At 44.9% G+C, this 20,330-nt stretch overlaps 1 protein-coding gene across 1 annotated transcript in view; it reads right to left on the reverse strand.

Moving 5' to 3' along the window:
• The window catches only part of LOC126355625 (podocan-like), a 218,115-nt gene that overhangs the window by 25,722 nt on the left and 172,063 nt on the right, over nucleotides 1-20,330 (reverse strand). The window contains exon 2 of the mRNA XM_050005988.1: nucleotides 339-892. Within this exon, the coding sequence (XP_049861945.1) occupies nucleotides 339-892 (554 nt within the window). The remainder of the gene's footprint in view (nucleotides 1-338; nucleotides 893-20,330) is intronic.

Consider the following 20,330-nt stretch of genomic DNA (forward strand, 5'->3'; position numbering starts at 1 on the left):
CCTCATTTTACATGGGGCTGTATTTTCAATCGTGTGATCTTTGTACAAAGCTTCGTCTCCCAAATCAGTTTGTCAGTGACGCCTGGGGTCCTTCCTAGTTTTGCGTTTGGATGAATAGCAGTGTATGTATATATAAGGAAACAATCATTTATTTTATTTCTTTTGTAGACCACTGAGGTTAGAAAAACAATGAAGTGAAGCATATTTGATTAAAAACAAAAATTATAATTTTTTTTGACAGACAAGACGTAGCTATTCTTACCAACACGAAAAACACTATTGAACTGTAAACTGAGAAATCTTAGCTGCTAGTATTAACTATGTAAAATGTAACCTACCCGCTGTGTTCAGAAAGTTCTGTAGACGTCCTGTCGCCAGATGTAACTGGTGGAGGAACTGCAGTTAATCCTTCTTCACTTGGTAGAGAGGTTGGACCATCCAACGATCCTCCAGTTCCCTCCTCTCTGCTGCCGTTTAACAAATGATTTCCCTCATTTGTTATAAGCTCATCTGGGAGGCGTTCGCCTTCGGTATTGTTCTCGCTTCCAGGAGGAGTACCTCCTGGAGGGCCGCCATCCACAGAAGGTACTGGTACTCTGATGGCCCAGACATCTGGCGCACCGAACGCCTGATGGACTCGGCCTTGTCCATTGGCAGCAGGCGCTACGCCGTTCCAGTGTCCTGGTGGAACACCTAGGGTCGTTTGGGACTTCTCAACATCTGGTGCATCGGGCTCTTCCTCCCTCGACGCAAGGAAGCCGAATGGGTAAACGTCTTGACCGGCTGGCTGACTGTCTGCCGCTGACGGTGGTTCTGGGCTTCGCCCATCACGAAGAGCTTCTTCAAGGGGCGCAGACAGGGCTGATGACACCAACGTTGTCAAGATCAGCACCTGGAACACACAAGAGTCACATTACATTCAACAAATTCTGTCTGCTTTAATCACTGGAATACTCAATCCAAGACAAAAAAGGACACACTGCGAGGAAATTATCCGTATTGGACGGAAACCTATAAATGTAATTTACATGTACATAAAAACGAATTGCTTCACTTCCAGAAAAATTGGGTGATTTATTTAAGACAAAGAGCTTCACAAATTGAGCAAGTCAATGACGTGCTTGTCCACCCTTGGCAGTTATGCGAGTAGTTATTCGGTTTGGCATTGATTGACAGAGTTGTTGGATGACCTCCCGAAGGATATCATACCAGAGTCTATCCAACTGAGGAATTATAAAGTCAAGATCTGCTTTTGGGTCTGGAAGGTCAAACTTTGTTAAGGTAACTTGTCTTATTGCATGTATTGCATCATATGGATTCATGAGCGTAGTCTTGTCTTGTGTCTTCGTATAATTGGTAACTTTCAAGTAAACCTTACAATTTGTGGGTTACATTATAAAAATATGACCGACTATTCTATAGGGCCAATTTTTAATGTCTTTCGTGTTAGTTTTTTCACCCATCCTCGGTCTGCGTGGTTCCGTTGTTCAATTAGTTACGAGAATTTTGTTTGGCTGTTAAAAGATGCAACTTTCAAGTTTAGCAACACATTGTTTATTAAGTAGTTGTATAATGGGAGGACGGTTTGGTTTTGGAATGAACACACAGAAAATACTGTGGGGAAGGCGAACCAAAGAACGCGTTTTATTGGCAGAACACATAGAAGATGCAAGCAGTCTACTAAAGAGGCTGCCTGCACTTTGCTTGTCCGTCCATCCACTTTTGGAGTACTGCTCCGCAGCGTGTGATCCTTACCAGATAAGATGTCCGCCCCTGGTAGCTGACTGGTCAGCGCGACGGAATGCCAGACCTAAAGGGCCGGGTTCTATTGCCGACTGGGTCGGAGATTTTCTCCGCTCACGGACTGGGTGTTGTGTTGTCCTTATCATCATCATTTCATCCCCATCGACACGCAAGTCGCCGACGTCAACTTGAAAGACTTGCTCCAGGCGACCGGTCTACCCGACAGGAGGCCCTAGTCAAACGGCATTTCCATTTTTTGCCAGTTAAGATTAATGGAATACATTGAGAAATTCAAAGAAGAGCAGCACATTTTGTACTGTCGAGAAATAGGGGAGAGAGTGTGATGTCAGCGGTATGATACAGGAATTGGAGTGCACATCATTAAAAGAAAGACGTTTCACGTTGTGGCCGAATCTTCGCATGAAATTCCACCAACTTCCTCCTCCGAATGCGAAAATATTTTGAAGACGTTAACCTTTATAGGGAGAAACGATCATAATAAATAAAAAAAATAAGGGAAATCGGAGTTTGCACGGAAAGATAAAGGTGTTTTTTTTCTGCGCATTGTTCGAGATTATAATAATAGGGAATTATTGTGAAAGTGGTTGATGAACCCTCTGCCAGGCACTTAAATGTGATTTGCAGTTTATCTTTGTAGATATACAGAGCTGCTTGGAGAGCCCTACCCATAATGCTCCAATCGTTCTCGACTAGGGACAGATCCAGCGACCTTGCTGGCCAGGGTAGGGTTTGCCAAGCACGAAGGCAAGCGGTAGAAACTGTCGCCGTGTGCGGGCGGGAATTATCTTGCTGAAATGTAAGTTTTGGATGGCTTTCCATGAAGGGCAACAGAAAGGGGCGTTGAATATCGCCACGTACCGCTGTGATGTAAGGATCCCGCGGATGATAACCAAAGGCAGTCAGGTAGGTACCCCATCACTGGCCGTGACGTCTGCACTCTCGTAAAACTGTCTGAAATTTTAGCCCCGTAACTGACCATAGCAGATGCTACATTGTACGAGGGTGAGTCAAATAGAAACCTTAAATTTGTAATAACAAATCGAAATTTCGCGCCGTTATCCTGGAAGTTGGTAAGCGTGCTACAAACAGCGTGCAGAATGGCCTTTAGGTGGCAGCATAGTGCAGATGCACACATACCGTTGCAGTATCAGTACAAAGATGGCCGCCCCACTTGCGACTTGCACCAGGGAAGAACAGCGTTCTGTTATTCGGTTTACCGGCCACGGTGGCTGAGCGGCTGCAGGCGCTACAGTCTGGAACCGCGCGAGCGCTCCGGTCGCAGGTTCGAATCCTGCCTCGGGCATGGATGTGTGTGATGTCCTCAGGTTAGTTAGGTTTAATTAGTTCTAAGTTCTAGGGGACTGATGACCTTAGAAGTTAAGTCCCATAGTGCTCAGAGCCTTTTTTTGTTATTCGGTTCTTGCGTACTGAAGGTGTGAAACCTATTGAAATTTACGACGAATGAAGGTTCAGTACGGTGACGCATGTTTCTCACAGCAGCAAGTCTACGAATGGAGTAGGAAGTTCGAAAATGGTGTGACTTCAGTGGAAGATGCTCCTCGTCCAAGTCAAGCACAAGTTGTGACTCCACAGAACATTGCAGCAGTTGAAGCCATAGTGTAGGAAAACCGCCGAGTGACACTGAATGACATTGCAGCATGTTTACAGATTAGCCATGGGTCAGCACACCACATTGTGCATGATGTGCTCCATTTTCAAAAAGTGTCTGCAAGATGGGTGCCCTGGCAGCTGACTCCTGAAGTGAGAGAACGACATGTTGTTGCTTGTGAAGAACTTCTTCGGCCGGCCTGTGTGGCTGAGCGGTTCTAGGCGCTTCAGTCTGTAACCGCGCGACCGCTACGTCGCAGGTACGAATCCTGCCTCGGGCATTGATGTGTGTGATGTCCTTAGGTTAGTTAGGTTTAAGTAGTTCTATGTTCTAGGGGACTGATGACCTCAGATGTTGTCCCATAGTGCTCAGAGCCATTGGAACATTTTTTTTTTTTTTTTAACATCTTCGGCGCTTGAGAAGATGAAGGCTTCCTTGCAAGAATCGTTGCTGGGGACGAAACTTGGGTTCACTTCCACCAACCGGAAACGAAGAGAGCGATCAAGGAATGGCGCCATTCCTCATTCACCAAAACCAAAGATTTTCGAACAGAACCATCAGCAGGGAAGTTTATGCTGACCCTCTATTGGGACGAAAAAGGCGTCATTTTGGAGCATCACATGCCTAGAGGGACCTCTGTCACCAGTACATCATACACGGATCTCCTAAAAAATGATCTGCGGCCTGGAATCAAATCAATGCGATGTGGATTGCTTTCAGCAGATGTCCTTTTGCAACATGACAATGCAAGGCCCCACACTGCCCGTAAACAGTTGCAGCAATCAGAGACCTGCATTTTGAGTGTCTTTCTCCACCAGACTCAGCAGACCTTGCCCCAAGTGATTTCCATATGTTTGGACCACTCGAAAACGCAATGGGAGGAAAGAAGTTCTGTTCTGATGAAGAAAAAATGGTTCAAATGGCTCTGAGCACTATGGGACTGAACTTCTGAGGTCATCAGTCCCCTAGAACTTAGAAGCACTTAAACCTAACTAACCTAAGGACATCGGACACAACCATGCCTGAGGTAGAATTCGAACCTGCGACCGCAGCGGTCGCGCGGTTCCAGACTGTAGCGCCTAGAACCGTCGGATGAAGAGGTACGCCACGCGGTGCATGAGTGGTTGTGCGGACTACCAAAAGAATTTTTTTCTAAAGGAACTTATGCACTTTGAAAGAGCTGGAGGACTTGCATTGAACGTGGGGGAGATTATGTTGAAAAGTGATACAGCTTTGTACCACTTCTGCACAATAAATAATATTTAAGGTTCTTATTTCACTCACCCTCATAGCTTCGACTATAACTGAAGTAATTCTTCTTTGATTTAGCTTTAATTGTCAACAAAAGTGCAACATGTGCGCTCATTCGACTTTGTTCTTAGACGAGGAATCATCAGTCATACTTCAGCAACTCCTGCCAACGTTCGCGAAATGCAATCTCTCCTTCTGTCACACACCGCAGGCGCGTGCAGAACACACCGATATGCTCTGCGCTTGGAGAACCCTAGCGCACACAGGTGTGCCGCCTCCAGAGCCTGCTCATGCTCAACTGCAAAGTACTTGTTGCTATTCGGAACGCCATGCTGTAGCAGCATCTCAAAGGTCAACGAACGGATGCTGAATCAAGTAAGCCATTCCACCGGAGGCCTTCATTTCTGCCGGCTGAAGATCGCAGCGAGACGCGATGGTGGAGGATGAACCAAACTTCGCGCAGCTTGACGCCACATAGCTATTCGTTGCTTACTAACAACACAAAAACGTCTAATAAAATTGCGTCACGTGGATATTTTCTGTAGAAAATATACGTCAAACACAGGTAATTTGGCGACACCGTAATCACTTATCCGAGAAGTATCTCCATTCAGTACCATCATTCAGTGCTGCGCAGTAAGTGCAGTGGGTAGACCTTCGTTTTCGAGAGTCTGGTTCTGAGTCTGTCTAATTTCATTTTATTTCCAAATTTTAGGCAGCATAATATTGTATTAGGCTTCCTATTCGTTGTACAGCAATTACTCTAAGTCGTATGCAAAACACGTGTACTTACATGATAAACGAAAACTAAACTCCGTCCGAATAGGCCTTGAAGGCCCAACGGTACCACCCGGCCGCCATGTCATCCTCAGCCCACAGGCATCACTGGATGCGGATCTGGAGCTTCTACTTCTCAGACAAGTAGCTCCTCAGTTTTGCCTCACAAGGGCTGAGTGCACTTACATGATACTGACACATAAATGAGAGTAGAATAAAGGACATTCTGCCACAGATAATGGTTTTTAACTATTACAACTGGCATTCTTACTCAACATAGTATGTAAGTTTCATAAATGTTGTAGTTATTTCCATCATATGACAAGTAAATTGTTTTTCACTGATTATTAATTACTCTTCATGAATATTTAGATACCTCAGATCAATATTTTTTTTTGTTTTCGGCGTTAAAATAACAGTTGTTGTAGCACATTTATCGTTTAAGAAACAGTACATGGCTCAGCTTTAGTGGGAAAATCAAAATTAGAATGTAAAAGTTACACCTAGACCTGGAATAGAACTCACGAACGTGAGTATTGTAGCCCAAAACTGTGCAAACTGCTCTAACATTTTTTGTTTGTTCTAACCAAAGCCCTGTAATGTACACGGCATTAGTTATAACAGCGCAGCACTGATGCATAGTATTGAATGAAGGTACTTATCCGACACATGATTACAGTGTAGCCAGATTAGCTCTCTTTGACGTACATTTTCTATCAAAACTATTCATATGACGAAATTCTGTTACAGACGTTATTGTATAAGTATTTTTAGTACGCAAGGAATCAACTTGTGGCGTCTGAGTATTATTTACTTTCCCCTCAAGCCAGTACTTTTGCTGCTCCCACGTTTTAGTGGGTACGACCAGCTGTGTAAATGCAAGTCGGTTGAAAATTACGGCTTCTGCAGCTGATTCATAATATTATTGCAGGAATGAAGCGTCTTTTTTTTAAGCCTATTTGCAAAATTATTTGCTAAATCTATACCGAAAAGAAACTGAACAAGTACGAACAGGAATCACGCTTTCAGAGTTCCTTACGAAGTTAATTATGTATATAGGTAATAATAATAATAATAATTTCGTGTGGCTCAAAGGAATGGTGCAAGTCTTTCTACTGGACGCCATTTCGGCGACTTGCGTGTCCCTAACTTACCCCAGTTATTCATCCTGAGTAAGAGGACGTACAGTTTAACGTGGAATCCAATCCACATCTCGTTCCTGGCTACTCCTCACAGCGTTCAGAGGTTAAAACGACGACGGAAAAGACCGGGGTTCGAGTGACATTCGATTCCTCGATTTGTCGAGTTCCAGGCACACGCTTTACCGCTAGACTATCACTCTGGCATGCATGTAATTACCCAGAAGAGCCAAAGAAACTAGTATACCTGCCTAATAACATGTAGGGTCCCCGCGAGCGCGCAGAAGCGCCGCACCACAAAGTAGTGCTGGAGGGAATTGACACCATGAATCCTACGGGGCTGTCCACAAAACCGTAAGAGTACGAGGGGACGGAGATCTCTTCTGAACAGCACGTTGCAAGGCATCCCACATATGCTCAATAATTTTCATGTCTGGGTACTCTGGTGGCCAGCAGAAGTGTTTAAACTCAGAAGAGTGTTCCTGGAGCCACTATGTAGCAATTCTTTACGAGTGGGGTGTCGCATTGTCGTGCTGGAATTGCCCAAGTCCGTCGGAATGCACAATGGACAGGAAATGATGCAGGTGATCATACAGGATGCTTACGTACGTGTCACCTGCCAGAGTCGTATCTAGACGTATTAGGGGTCCCATATGACCCCAACTGCACACGCCCCACACCATTACAGAGCCTCCACCAGCTTGAACAGTCCTCTGCAGACATGCAGCTGCCATGGATTCATGAGGTTGTCTCCATACTCGTACACGTCCACCCAGTCGTTGCAAATTGAAATGAGACTTGTCCGACCAGGCAACATGTTTCCAGTCAACAATAGTCTAATGTCGGCGCTGCCGGGCCCAGGCAAGGTGTAAAGCTTGGTGTCATGAAGTGATCAAGGGTAGACGAGTAGCCCTTTGGCTCCGAAACCCAATATCGATGACGTTTTGTTGAATGGTTCGCACGCTGACACTTGCTGATGGCCCAGCACTGAAGTCAGCCGAAATTTGCGAAAGCGTTGCGTTTCTATCACCCTGAGCGATTCTCTTCAGTCATTGTTGGTTCCGTTCTTGTAGGATGTTTTTCCGGCCCCAGCGATGTCGGAGATTTGATGTTTTACCGGATTCCTGACATGCACTGTATACTCGTGAAATGGTCGTACGGGAAAACCCAATTCATGGCTACCACGGAGATGCTGTATTCCATCGCTCGTGCGCCGACTATAATACCACATTCAAACTCACTTAAATCTTGATAACCTACCATTGTAGCAGCTGTAACCGCCGGCCGTGGTAGCCGAGCGCTTCTAGGCGCTTCAGTCCGGAACCGCGCGACTGCTACGGTCGCAGGTTCGAATCCTGCCTCGGACATGGATGTGTGTGATGTGCTTGGATTAGTTAGGTTAAAGTAGTTCTAGGTTCTAGGGGACTGATGACCTTAGAAGTTAAGTCCCATTGTGCTCTGAGCCATTTGAACCATTTTTGGACTTTTGGGTTCATTTTTCCTGACATTTGCGATGGCATTTGTCTCACGTTAAATTATTTGTCTCAGTGTCATTTAAGTAGCTCTGGTGCCTTAAAACGCTAATAAGAATCAGAGTGAATATGGCAATATCTACATCTACAGGGTGGTCCATTGATCGTGACCGGCCAAATATCTCACGAAATAAGCGTCAAAGGAAAAAAACTACAAAGAACGAAAATTGTCTAGCTTGTAGGGGGAAACCAGATGGCGCTACGGTTGGCCCGCTAGATGGCGCTGCCATAGGTCAAACCGATATTAACTGCGTTTTTTTAAAAATAGGAACCCCCATTTTTATTACATATTCGTGTAGTCCGTAAAGAAATATGAATGTTTTAGTTTGGACCACTTTTTTCGCTTTGTGGTAGAGGGCGCTGTAATAGTCACAAACATATTGCTCACAATTTTAGACGAACAGTTGGTAACAGGTAGGTTTTCTAAATTATAGTACAGAACGTAGGTACATTTGAACATTTTATTTCGGTTGTTCCAATGTGATACATGTACCTTTGTGAACTTATCATTTCTGAGAACGCATGCTGTTACAGCGTCATTACCTGTAAACACCACATTGATGTAACAAATGCTCAAAGTGATGTCCGTCAACCTCAATGCATTTGGCGATACATGTAACGATATTCCTCTCAACAGCGAGTAGTTAGCCTTTGTAATGTTCGCACATGCATTGACGCATGTTGTCAGGCGTTGTCGGTGGATCACGTTAACAAATATCCTTCACCTTCCCCCACAGAAATACCATCTATCAACACATATTTTTCTCAGGAACAGGTGAAGGTTTCAAGCTGAAATTTGTTTCAAATACCAGAGTCTACAGTCCCTTGGCGACGTAAATGATTTAAGGTTCTTAGCCTACTGAAATTAGAAACAACACACAGAAAATGCTGTGGTGAAGGGAAGCCGAACCAAAGACTGTGATTTATTAGCAGAACACATAGAAGATGAAAAGGATCTACTAAAAGAGACTGCCTACACTACGCATGTCCGTCTTCTTTTGGAGCACTCCTGCGCGGTGTGGGATCCTTATCAGACAGGGATTACGTCGACGGAGTTCAAAGAAGGGTAGCACGTTTTATTATTATTATTTATTATTTATTAGCGAATGTCCCCATAGGAGAACGATAAGCAGGTGATTTATCAATATTTCTTTAGGTTCTTCTTGTTTTGCCAATATTTCTTCATTTTCTCCCCAAAGGCCTTCATTCTTTCTTCAATCCACTTTGGTCGGTATGGTTTTGGTGCCGTCTCTGAAGTAAACTTCCACTTGTCAATTTTGCTTCTGAATGTATCCCTGTCTGATGCGTCTGTTATGTCAATTTTTGCTTTTGTCAAATCCTTCTTAACTTCAGTTACCCAGGGTATTGTTGCTTTAAGTGATGTCACATAGTCCAATAGACGTTTAGTTAACCTGTTTCCAGGTAATCTGTGTAGGTGTCCATAAAATTTCATTCGTCTCTTTCTGATGTCACTCTCTCCACTCACTCGTAGCACGTTTTATATTATCAAGAAATAATGGAGAGAGTATCACAGCCATGATATAGGATTTGAGGTGAATCATCCGATTGTAAAATAATAATAATAACTATCATGTTATTTGAGATTTGAGCGTGAACAATGTACTGTTGGAAACGGCAAACATTCGAGGTTTACACGGTTCTCGCTAGCAGTGTGCGCCCACTTCAGTTCCAGTAACAATGGTGTCGAGGCAACAGAAAGTATTTTGTGCTCTACGTTTTGCGCGGTGCGGGTCAGTAAATAACTGTTCAAAAAAATGGTTCAAATGGCTCTGAGCACTATGGGACTCAACATCTTAGGTCGTAAGTCCCCTAGAACTTAGAACTACTTAAACCTAACTAACCTAAGAACATTACACACATCCATGCCCGAGGCAGGATTCGAACCTGCGACCGTAGCAGCCCCGCGGTTCCAGACTGCAGCATCAGAACAGCACGGCCACCGCGGCCGGCAAATAACTGTTCAACGTGACTTTCGTACTAGGTATGGTGTGGGTCCTCCTACAGCACAGAGCATTAGACGACGGCATTAACAATTCCGAGCAACAGGTTGTTCGTGTAAAGGCAAATCGCCGGGCCGTCCACGAGGGTCTGACGTCGTACGCATCCACCATAGTTTCACAAGGAGTCCGCAGAAATCCGTTAGCCGTGCAGCTCGATAGCTCAGCGTGCCCCCGCCGTCCGTATGGCATGTGTTACGTCAACGTTTACACATAAAACCATAGAAAATTCAGCTACTGCAAGCTCTTTACGAAGATGACAAACAACAATGTGTGGAGTTCTGTAATTTCGTTCTTGGCGAGAACAGTTTTCTTCCAAGCTTAGTGTTTAGTGACGAGGCAACATTCCATTTAAACGGAAAGGTGAACCGTTGTAATGTGAGAATATGGGGTACGGAACAACCACATGAAGTTGTACAACATGAGAGGGACTCTCCCAAATTTAATGTGCAGTTTGACGGCAAGTGTGTGGTCCATTTTGGTTTGGCGAGAACACTGTTCCAGGACGCGAATATCTCGATGTGCTTGATAACTTTATTTTCCCACAGCTGATGAGTGATTCGAACGACTTCCTTTAGCAACAGGATGGGACACCGCCACACTGCCATCTGGAAGCGCAGGGATTTTTAAATCAAAGGAAGGTCGCACTGGACCAAATGATTCAGCCTTACATTACTGGCCACCAACGTCACCAGACCTGAGTGTATGTGTTTATTTCTTGTGGAGGTTTATAAAAGACCCTGTTTATGTGCCTCCGTTACCAACAACAGTGAATGAATGGAGACGTCGCAAAACAGCAGCTGTGGAAGCTGCAACTCGAGGCACGCTCGCTGTTGTGTGGGAAAAATTTGAATACCTCGTTGACTTATCACGTGCATCTCAAGGGGGGCATACTAAACACTTACTAAAAGGTGCCAAAAAACGTTTTGAGTTTCCCGTTCATCAAAGAACAATATTCATAGTATATGTGTTTTAGTTTCGGTAACATAGGCGTGCCAAATAGGATGATTCTTTCTCATACATCATGTCCTTTGTTGACTCCAACCTACATAGTGAGAAACGATCATAAAGGAAATAAGGCAAATCGCAGCCCCCACGGAAAGATATAGGAGTTCGGTTTTTTTTATCGTGCTGTTCGAGAGTGGAATAATAGAGAATTGCTGTGAAGGTGGTTCATTGAACCCTCTGCCAGTCACTTAATTGTGATTTGCAGAGTTTGCACGTACATATACAGGGTGGTCAGAGGTACACTAAAATGAACACAATACGATACATACAAAGAAAACTATACAGTATTCACCCAGAATTGGGCAACTTTGATAGCACTGGGTGATGCAGACGTCAAGTCCTTCATGCTATAGCTGGTTGGGCATGAGTTTCATTTGAAGAGATGCCTGGTTGTGTGCAATTCACCGCATTCGCATAGTGTTGTGTCGTCAGTTGGCAGTTGCAAGTTCCATTTAACGAGATTGCCCTTCGGTCCGTAGTCTGTTCAGGGACTTCCAGATTACCCACTTCTGCATGTGTCCAGGCGGCAGAGATTCTTGTGGTGTCATCCAGATGACATATGCTGAGACAGACTCAAACAAGTGTGTAAGTAGGCTGTTTGTACGTTGGCACCACTGTAGACTGTGTTAATATCATTGACAGCATTCTGCACCCTCGGCAAGAGATTCTGTCGTTTGACGGACTAGAAGTTAGCAAGTGGATAGAGAGGTGTATGGACATATTTTTTTCTTAGTGAAGACTCTGTGTCGGTAGGTCATATATTGTAAAGTGAGACGCAAGAAAATGAGGATGCATATTGTTGGTAATGTTTGGATTGTGGAATTACTGACAACTATATTTTTGCACCTGGTTGTTACATGAATAAGGTAAAATTTTCTAAATACATTGTTTGCTCTTCAACAAAATCTTTCTTTACTAACCATATGCTTCCTAGTATCTAGAATCTATAGTAGTTAGACTCTTTTCATTTAGTTCGTTGTAGTTGCTGCTTGCTGTAATTGCTGTAGTTCGTGTTACGAAGATTTTCTGAGGTAAGTGACTTATAAAAAAAGGGGAGGTTCTTGATTGAAATGAGTTTAAGCAATTAACAGAGTTGGAAGTAGTTTCATATTTCATTAATTTCATATTTTTTTGGACTTTTAGTGTTGTTAGGTTTTATTGCAATTCAGGGACATCTTCTGTAATAGTATTGGAAGTCATGTTGTCACTGTACAAGTATTGCGTTGGGCTTCTATAATGTGGGTAGTAAATGAATACGTTAAGCTTGAGTTGTCTTCGTCAGGGAAAATTCTGTAGGTCAGTGTTTAAATGATAAAAATAATTAAAACATCAGTATCAAGTGCTCCTTGAAAAAGCGTTCCGTTTTTCCGGCTGAGGTACAGAACCATAAAAATTACACAAACGTACTTTTATAGCATTTGGCTTTTTGGTGGAAGTAAGTGTAGCAGATCAGCAGTGGACATTGTTTCCTAGCAGATCACTCACTTGAGGATCCTCTGTCCCAAGCGACGGACTTCGGCTCTTCTGGAGGTGTTTCGTAGCCTAGTACGAAACTGGTTTACAAAAGGGACAATAGACACGCCACAGACAATGAAAGTCTTAGTAACCTGGCGAAACCTATATTCGGAAATGAACACATAAATTCTGAGTTAGACCTGTCACAAGTACACTCCTGGAAATTGAAATAAGAACACCGTGAATTCATTGTCCCAGGAAGGGGAAACTTTATTGACACATTCCTGGGGTCAGATGCATCACATGATCACACTGACAGAACCACAGGCAGATAGACACAGGCAACAGAGCATGCACAATGTCGGCACTAGTACAGTGTATATCCACCTTTCGCAGCAATGCAGGCTGCTATTCTCCCATGGAGACGATCGTAGAGATGCTGGATGTAGTCCTGTGGAACAGCTTGCCATGCCATTTCCACCTGGCGCCTCAGTTGGACCAGCCTTCGTGCTGGACGTGCAGACCGCGTGACACGACGCTTCATCCAGTCCCAAACATGCTCAATGGGGGACAGATCCGGAGATCTTGCTGGCCAGGGTAGTTGACTTACACCTTCTAGAGCACGTTGGGTGGCACGGGATACATGCGGACGTGCATTGTCTTGTTAGAACAGCAAGTTCCCTTGCCGGTCTAGGAATGGTAGAACGATGGGTTCGATGACGGTTTGGATGTACCGTGCACTATTCAGTGTCCCCTCGACGATCACCAGAGGTGTACGGCCAGTGTAGGAGATCGCTCCCCACACCATGATGCCGGGTGTTGGACCTGTGTGCCTCGGTCGTATGCAGGCCTGATTGTGGCGCTCACCTGCACGGCGCCAAACACGCATACGACCATCATTGGCACCAAGGCAGAAGCGACTCTCATCGCTGAAGACGACACGTCTCCATTCGTCCCTCCATTCACGCCTGTCGCGACACCACTGGAGGCGGGCTGCACGATGTTGGCGCGTGAGCGGAAGGCGGCCTAACGGTGTGCGGGACCGTAGCCCAGCTTCATGGAGACGGTTGCGAATGGTCCTCGCCGATACCCCAGGAGCAACAGTGTCCCTAATTTGCTGGGAAGTGGCGGTGCGGTCCCCTACGGCACTGCGTAGGATCCTTCGGTCTTGGCGTGCATCAGTGCGTCGCTGCGGTCCGGTCCCAGGTCGACGGGCACGTGCACCTTCCGCCGACCACTGGCGACGACATCGATGTACTGTGGAGACCTCACGCCCCACGTGTTGAGCAATTCGGCGGTACGTCCACCCGGCCTCCCGCATGCCCACTATACGCCCTCGCTCAAAGTCCGTCAACTGCACATACGGTTCACGTCCACGCTGTCGCAGCATGCTACCAGTGTTAAAGACTGCGATGGAGCTCCGTATGCCACAGTAAACTGGCTGACACTGACGGCGGCGGTGCACAAATGCTGCGCAGCTAGCGCTATTCGACGGCCAACACCGCGGTTCCTGGTGTGTCCGCTGTGCCTTGCGTGTGATCATTGCTTGTACAGCCCTCTCGCAGTGTCCGGAGCAAGTATGGTGGGTCTGACACACCGGTGTCAATGTGTTCTTTTTTCCATTTCCAGGAGTGTAGATACATTATTACACACGATATGTAACAGCCGGGCGCACATACTTGCTGTAGGACAAGTTGAAAGCAGACAAGATCACTCACAAACCAGTCTCCGCCAGCCGCGGTGGCCGAGCGGTTCTAGGCGCTTCAGTCTGGAACCGCGCGACCGCTACGCTCGCAGGTTCGAATCCTGACTCGGGCATGGATGTGTGTGGTGTCATTAGGTTAGTTAGGTGTAGTGTGCGTACTGTAAGACCTTCGGTGCACACACCATCAGATTATTTGACTTGTCACTCTAACGAAGTAGGCGAGTGTCAGCAATATGTCTCGTGGTCGTATCGTGGCGTGTTTATCTTCTGCCGTTAGTTCAGACGATAGAGTTGCCACTTGCACGCTTAGAGTAGCAAATTGACGGTGACCAACTTTAAACAGAACTTGATTAATTTTCACACACATTTATTAAAATAATAACAATCATAAACCTTACTTAACTTGATTCTAGATGCTATTTACAATTGACAATCTGAAGTTCCTTTGGTCTTGGTACGTTAATTTTATTCTCACATATCTCTGATACTTGAGAAAGTGTCTATACATTTATCTTCATGGCTATGTACTGGAATATGGTAATCTTATTAGGCGCAGACTGAAACTTGACTATAGACTGGTACAGACAAATGCAGACTGATGCAGACAAATGCAGACTGACTAATCGGAGGTCTGTACACTCATTATAATACCTCGCCCATTCAGTTATCACTGCGCGAGTGTGATCCGCGAGGAGAAAAGGTTCTATGTTAACAGCAATCTCATTGGCTGCGTTACATATTAATACGCGGATCGGCGGAAGCAGAATTTGGTCCAACTCTAAGGCAGCGGCATCTCGTAGTGCGGAGATGGACGAGCTCTGCGCCTGCGCTGTTGTGCTTAGCGGGGCGCGCTTTAGTGGGAAAGTTGTGTACGCGCTGACTACGCGGAACTATGTACACAACATCAGGTTTAAGTATTTCTAAGTTCTAGGCGACTGATGACCTCAGATGTTAAGTCCCATAGTGCTTAGAGCCATTTGAACCAGTTTTCAGTATGAAGACCAGTCCTCAGAGAGAGCAGAGAAATGAAATAGCGGTTACCATTATAGGAAGAGAAACTGACCAACGTCGGCCACTGTGGCCGAGCGGTTCTAGGCGCTTTAGTCTGGAGCCGCGCGACCGTTACGGTCGCAGGTTCGAATCCTGCTTCGGGCATGGATGTGTGTGACGTCCTTAGGTTAGTTAAGTTTAAGTAGTTCTAAGTTCTAAGGAACTGATGACCTCAGATGTTAAGATCCATAGTGCCCAGAGCCATTTCAACCATTCGAAACTAACCATGGGTCACATTAACAGCAACAGGGGTCGTCCAAAACGGCTTACTACGCTACATGGCGGCCTTCAGCGCTAGTGCTTGCGATAGAGATGTAGTACTAAGGCAGTCGTTACTATAGTAATCGCTGGGTACTTCAGAAACATCACGTGTGCATCCCAGGTGACTAAACCTTCCCTGGGCAATGGGAAGCACTAGACATTTAATGGCAGTAACTGTGGTATACTGAACTGTGGTGCATATACTGCCAGGTACTCTGTATCAGCGACCTCAGTAGCCATTAGACATCGTGAGAGAGCAGAATGGGGCGCTCCGCAGAACTCACGGACTTCGAACGTGATCAGGTGATTGGGGGTCATTTGTGGCATACGCAAGATTTCCACACTCCTAAATATCCTTAGGTCCACTGTTTCCGATGTGATAGTGAAGTGGAAACGTGAAGGGACACGTGCAGCACAAAAGCGTACAGGCCGACCTCATCTGTTGACTGACAGAGTCCGGCGACAGTTGAAGAGGGTCGTAATGTGTAATAGGCAGACATCTATCCACACCATCACACAGGACTTCCAAACTGCCTCAGGTCCACTGCAAGTACTATGACAGTTAGGCGGGAGGTGAGAAAACTTGGATTTCATGGTCGAGCAGCTGTTCATAAGCCACACATCATGCCGGTAAATGCGAAACGACGCCTCGCTTGGTGTAAGGAGCGTAAACGTTCGACAACTGAACAGTGGAAAAACGATGTGTGGCGTGACGAATCACGGTACACAATGTGGCGATCCGGTTTTCAGAGTGTAGGTATGGCGAATGCCCGGTGAACGTCATGTGCCAGCGTGTGTAGCGCCAACAGTAAAATTCGGAGGCGGTGGTGTTATTGTGTAGTCGTGTTTTTCATGGAGGGGGCTGTCAGCCCTTGTTGTTTTGCGTGGCACTATCACAGCACAGACCTACAGCGATGTTTTAAGCACTTTCTTGCTTCCCCTAGTTGAAGAGCAATTCGGGGATGGCGACTGCATCTTTCAACACAATAGAACATCTGTTCATAATTCATGGGCTGTGACGGAGTGGTTACATGACTATAACATCCTTGTAATGGACTGGCCTGCCCATAGTTCTGACTTTAATCCCATAGAACACCTTTGGGATGTTTTGGGACGCCGACTTCGTGCCAGTTCTCACCGACCGACATAGATACCTCTCCGCAGCGCAGCACTCCGTGAAGAATGGGACTGCCATTCCCCAAGAAACCTCCCAGTACCTGACTGAACATGTGCCGGCGAGAGTGAAAGGTGCCATCAAGGCTAAGGGTGGCCGGACACCATGTTGAATTCCAGCATTACCGATGGAGGGCGCTACGGACTTGTAAGTCATTTTCAGCCAGGTGTCTGGATATTTTTGATATTTTTGAACACATAGTGTATGTATGCTAAGTTTTCAAGTAACAGCAACTAATTTGTAAGGTAATGAAATTTTGTATATTTAACCTTAAGTACGCAGCAATGCGATATGTGGATTTGTCTGAATTTTAGAATACTTAACGTTGAATGTAGGAACTAAGTATTTTCGATCAGATTTAATGTATAAGTTGATTAGGTAGAGTCCCGGCGGAGGTTTGAGTCCTCCCTCGGGCATGGCTGTGTGCGTTTGTGCTTAGGATAGTTTAGGTTAAGTAGTGTGTAAGCTTAGGGACTGATGACCTTAGCAGTTAATTCCTGTATGATTTCACACACATTTTTGATTAGGTAGATCCGATTTGTAATATTTTGTGTATTTTGTAATCGTGATACAGAGAAGTTCAATTTTAGAATCTATTTCGCCAAACGATGTCAGACTTTTTCTTGTGTAACGATCCAAGTGTTTTTAATTACGACAGTATATGAGAATTGTAGAACAGTTGAGAAGTTCACTGATTTTTTAGTTAATGTAAAATATTTCATATCAGATTTTGTGAAGGAGAAACTTTACTTTGAACACAATTTTCAAACTCAAGCATTCGATCGTAGCACATACCCTTATCAGTACCTCATCCTCTTCCATGTCATGTTTATTTAAATCCAATGAATATTTTTCTAAAGGAAATCATTCTTCAATCAGAATCAGAAAAAGTATTAATTTATTTATTTATTTATTTATTTAACCTGGCAAGATTAGGGCCATCAGGCCCTCTCTTACATCTAACCAGGCATTCTACTTATTTTACAGTCATATGTTTCAGTAGGCATGTTAAACTACATCTAATACAAAAAGTGAGATAAACAATTAGAAAGGTACACCTGGAAAAATACATTATTGAAGAGAAAGATTTAAGATAGGAGTGCTGGCAGCAGGGAGTATGAGGGAGACTCATGGTGAAGCGAGGAGAAGAATAGAGAGACATGATGAAACATAATTAAGGAAAATATAAAGGAAAAGGAGACTGCGTGTCTAATAGAGATAGATGAAGAGGAAGGCATCTCAGAAGCAAGATAGGAGACACTAGCTTTGCTATTTGACAGATGAGAGGATTTGCCTTGCACATTAATTTTGTGGAGAATTTTATGCGGAAGATAGTAGGAAATGCTTCAACTTCTTCTTAAAAGCAACAGGAGATTGAATTTTCCTCAAGGTAAGGGGCAGTTTGTTCCAGAGGCGGACAGCGGCAACTGAGAAGGAGTTTGCAAAAGTTTTTGTTTTGTGAGTGGGCACAGTTAGGATACCAGATAAGAGTGACCTCGTGTTTCGATTATGATGGCATGACAGGATTTTAATCTCTGAAGCTAGGTACTGGGGTGCTTGCGCGATGAGGAGTCGGTGAAGTAGACATAGAGTGTGGTAGTCACGCAGTTTGTCCGGCCGCAGCCACCCTAGCTCGGAGTATGAAGCACTAACATGATCATATCGGCGAATGTTGCAGGTGTAACGCACACAGGCATTCATGGTTATCTCTAGCCGTCTTTTGTTTTCACTACTCATGCCTTGTTGAATCACATCACAATAGTGGAGGTTCGGTAGAACGAGTGCTTGCACGAGCTGGCGTTTCAAGTCCTGTGGGAATATGTTCCGAAACTTTTTGAGAGCATAGAGACAAGCAGACGTTTTTCGGCACACTGTGACTGTATTCTCCGCCCAGGTGAGATGCTCGTCCAAAGTTACACCCAAGTTCTTCACTGTTTTCTGATATGGTATTGGAGTACCTTCGAGCAGAATCAGAAAAGTATTAATGTTTGTAACAGTTTCGGTGCGGGCAGCATTGCACAACGCTGAGCTAATATCCATTATTTTCACTGAACATTTGCAAGGTTGTTCATTTATCAGTCAATGTACTGATATCACCTGTATGAAGCTATTTTAAAGCCAGCATTGCACTTCGCTGTGCCAAGACTGAATATTTTCTATGTCTACTGTGGAGAGAACAGAATACTAAGATTACATCCGTTGCAAGCTAAGGAAAATTTACGTTATTGATTATTAGAACAGCGAATTTTTTCAGCGGGAGAGCTTCTGTGAACTTTGGAAGGTAGGAGACGAGGTACTGGCAGAGTTGAAGCTGTGAGGACGGGTCGTGAGTCGTGCTTGGGTAGCTCAGTCGGGCAGTCCGCCTTTAGCCGCGGAGCAGCTAAGACTTGTTTACGTCCCGGCTGCGAACGTTCGCGGAAGAAGCGGTGTTTACACCGTCGTCACTCGCGTGTTTTATTGTTTGAATCGAACGCAATGGCACACTATTTCCGAAAAACCACGATACAGTTCACGTTCTGTAACGAGTATGCAAGACCGAAGGCTTTCGAAATCAGAGGCTGAGACGGTTCTGCGACCGTGTGGGCTGGTAGATTCCTCGACTTGCGCTACAGGGTGGTGGGGTTTCGGATTCCGCTGGATAGGTCAGGAGTCCACTACACGCAGCAAGCGGCTACAGGGGTAGCAGGGGCTGTGTGGCGTGGAATGGGCGTTTTTTTTTAGGTTAGATGGCCTCGGGCAAGTACAGAAAGGGCAACTGCCTCAAAGGGTGCGGGGCAAAGTCAGGACATGCGGGACCAAGCAGCAATCGGTATTGTAATTGTAAACTGTCGGAGCTGCATTGTTAAAGTACCGGAACTTCAAGCGCCGATAGAAAGCACCGAAGCTGAAATCGTTATAGGTACAGAAAGTTGGCTGAAGCCAGAGATAAATTCAGCCGAAATTTTTACAAAGGCACAGACGGTGTTTAGAAAGGATAGATTGCATTCAACCGGTGGTGGCGTGTTTGTCGCTGTTAGTAGTAGATTATCCTGTAGTGAAGTAGAAGTGGATAGTTCGTGTGAAATATTATGGGTGGAGGTTACACTCAACAACCGAGCTAGGTTAATAATTGGCTCCTTTTACCGACCTCCCGACTCAGCAGCATTAGTGGCAGAACAGCTGCAAGGAAATTTGGAATGCATTTCACATAAATTTTCTCAGCATATTATAGTCTTAGGTGGAGATTTCAATTTACCAGATATAGACAGGGACACTCAGATGTTTAGGACAGGTGGTAGGGACAGAGCATCGAGTGACATTATACTGAGTGTACTATCCGAAAATTACCTCGAGCAATTAAACAGAGAACCGACTCGTGAAGATAACATCTTGGACCTACTGATAACAAACAGACCCGAACTTTTCGACTCTGTAAGTGCAGAACAGGGAATCAGTGATCATAAGGCCGTTGCAGCATCCCTGAATATGGAAGTTAATATGAATATAAAAAAAGGGAGGAAGGTTTATCTGTTTAGCAAGAGTAATAGAAGGCAGATTTCAGACTACCTAACAGATCAAAACGAAAATTTCTGTTCCGACACTGACAA

The sequence above is a fragment of the Schistocerca gregaria genome, chromosome 3 (assembly GCF_023897955.1).
Source record: "Schistocerca gregaria isolate iqSchGreg1 chromosome 3, iqSchGreg1.2, whole genome shotgun sequence".
Taxonomy (NCBI): domain Eukaryota; kingdom Metazoa; phylum Arthropoda; class Insecta; order Orthoptera; family Acrididae; genus Schistocerca; species Schistocerca gregaria.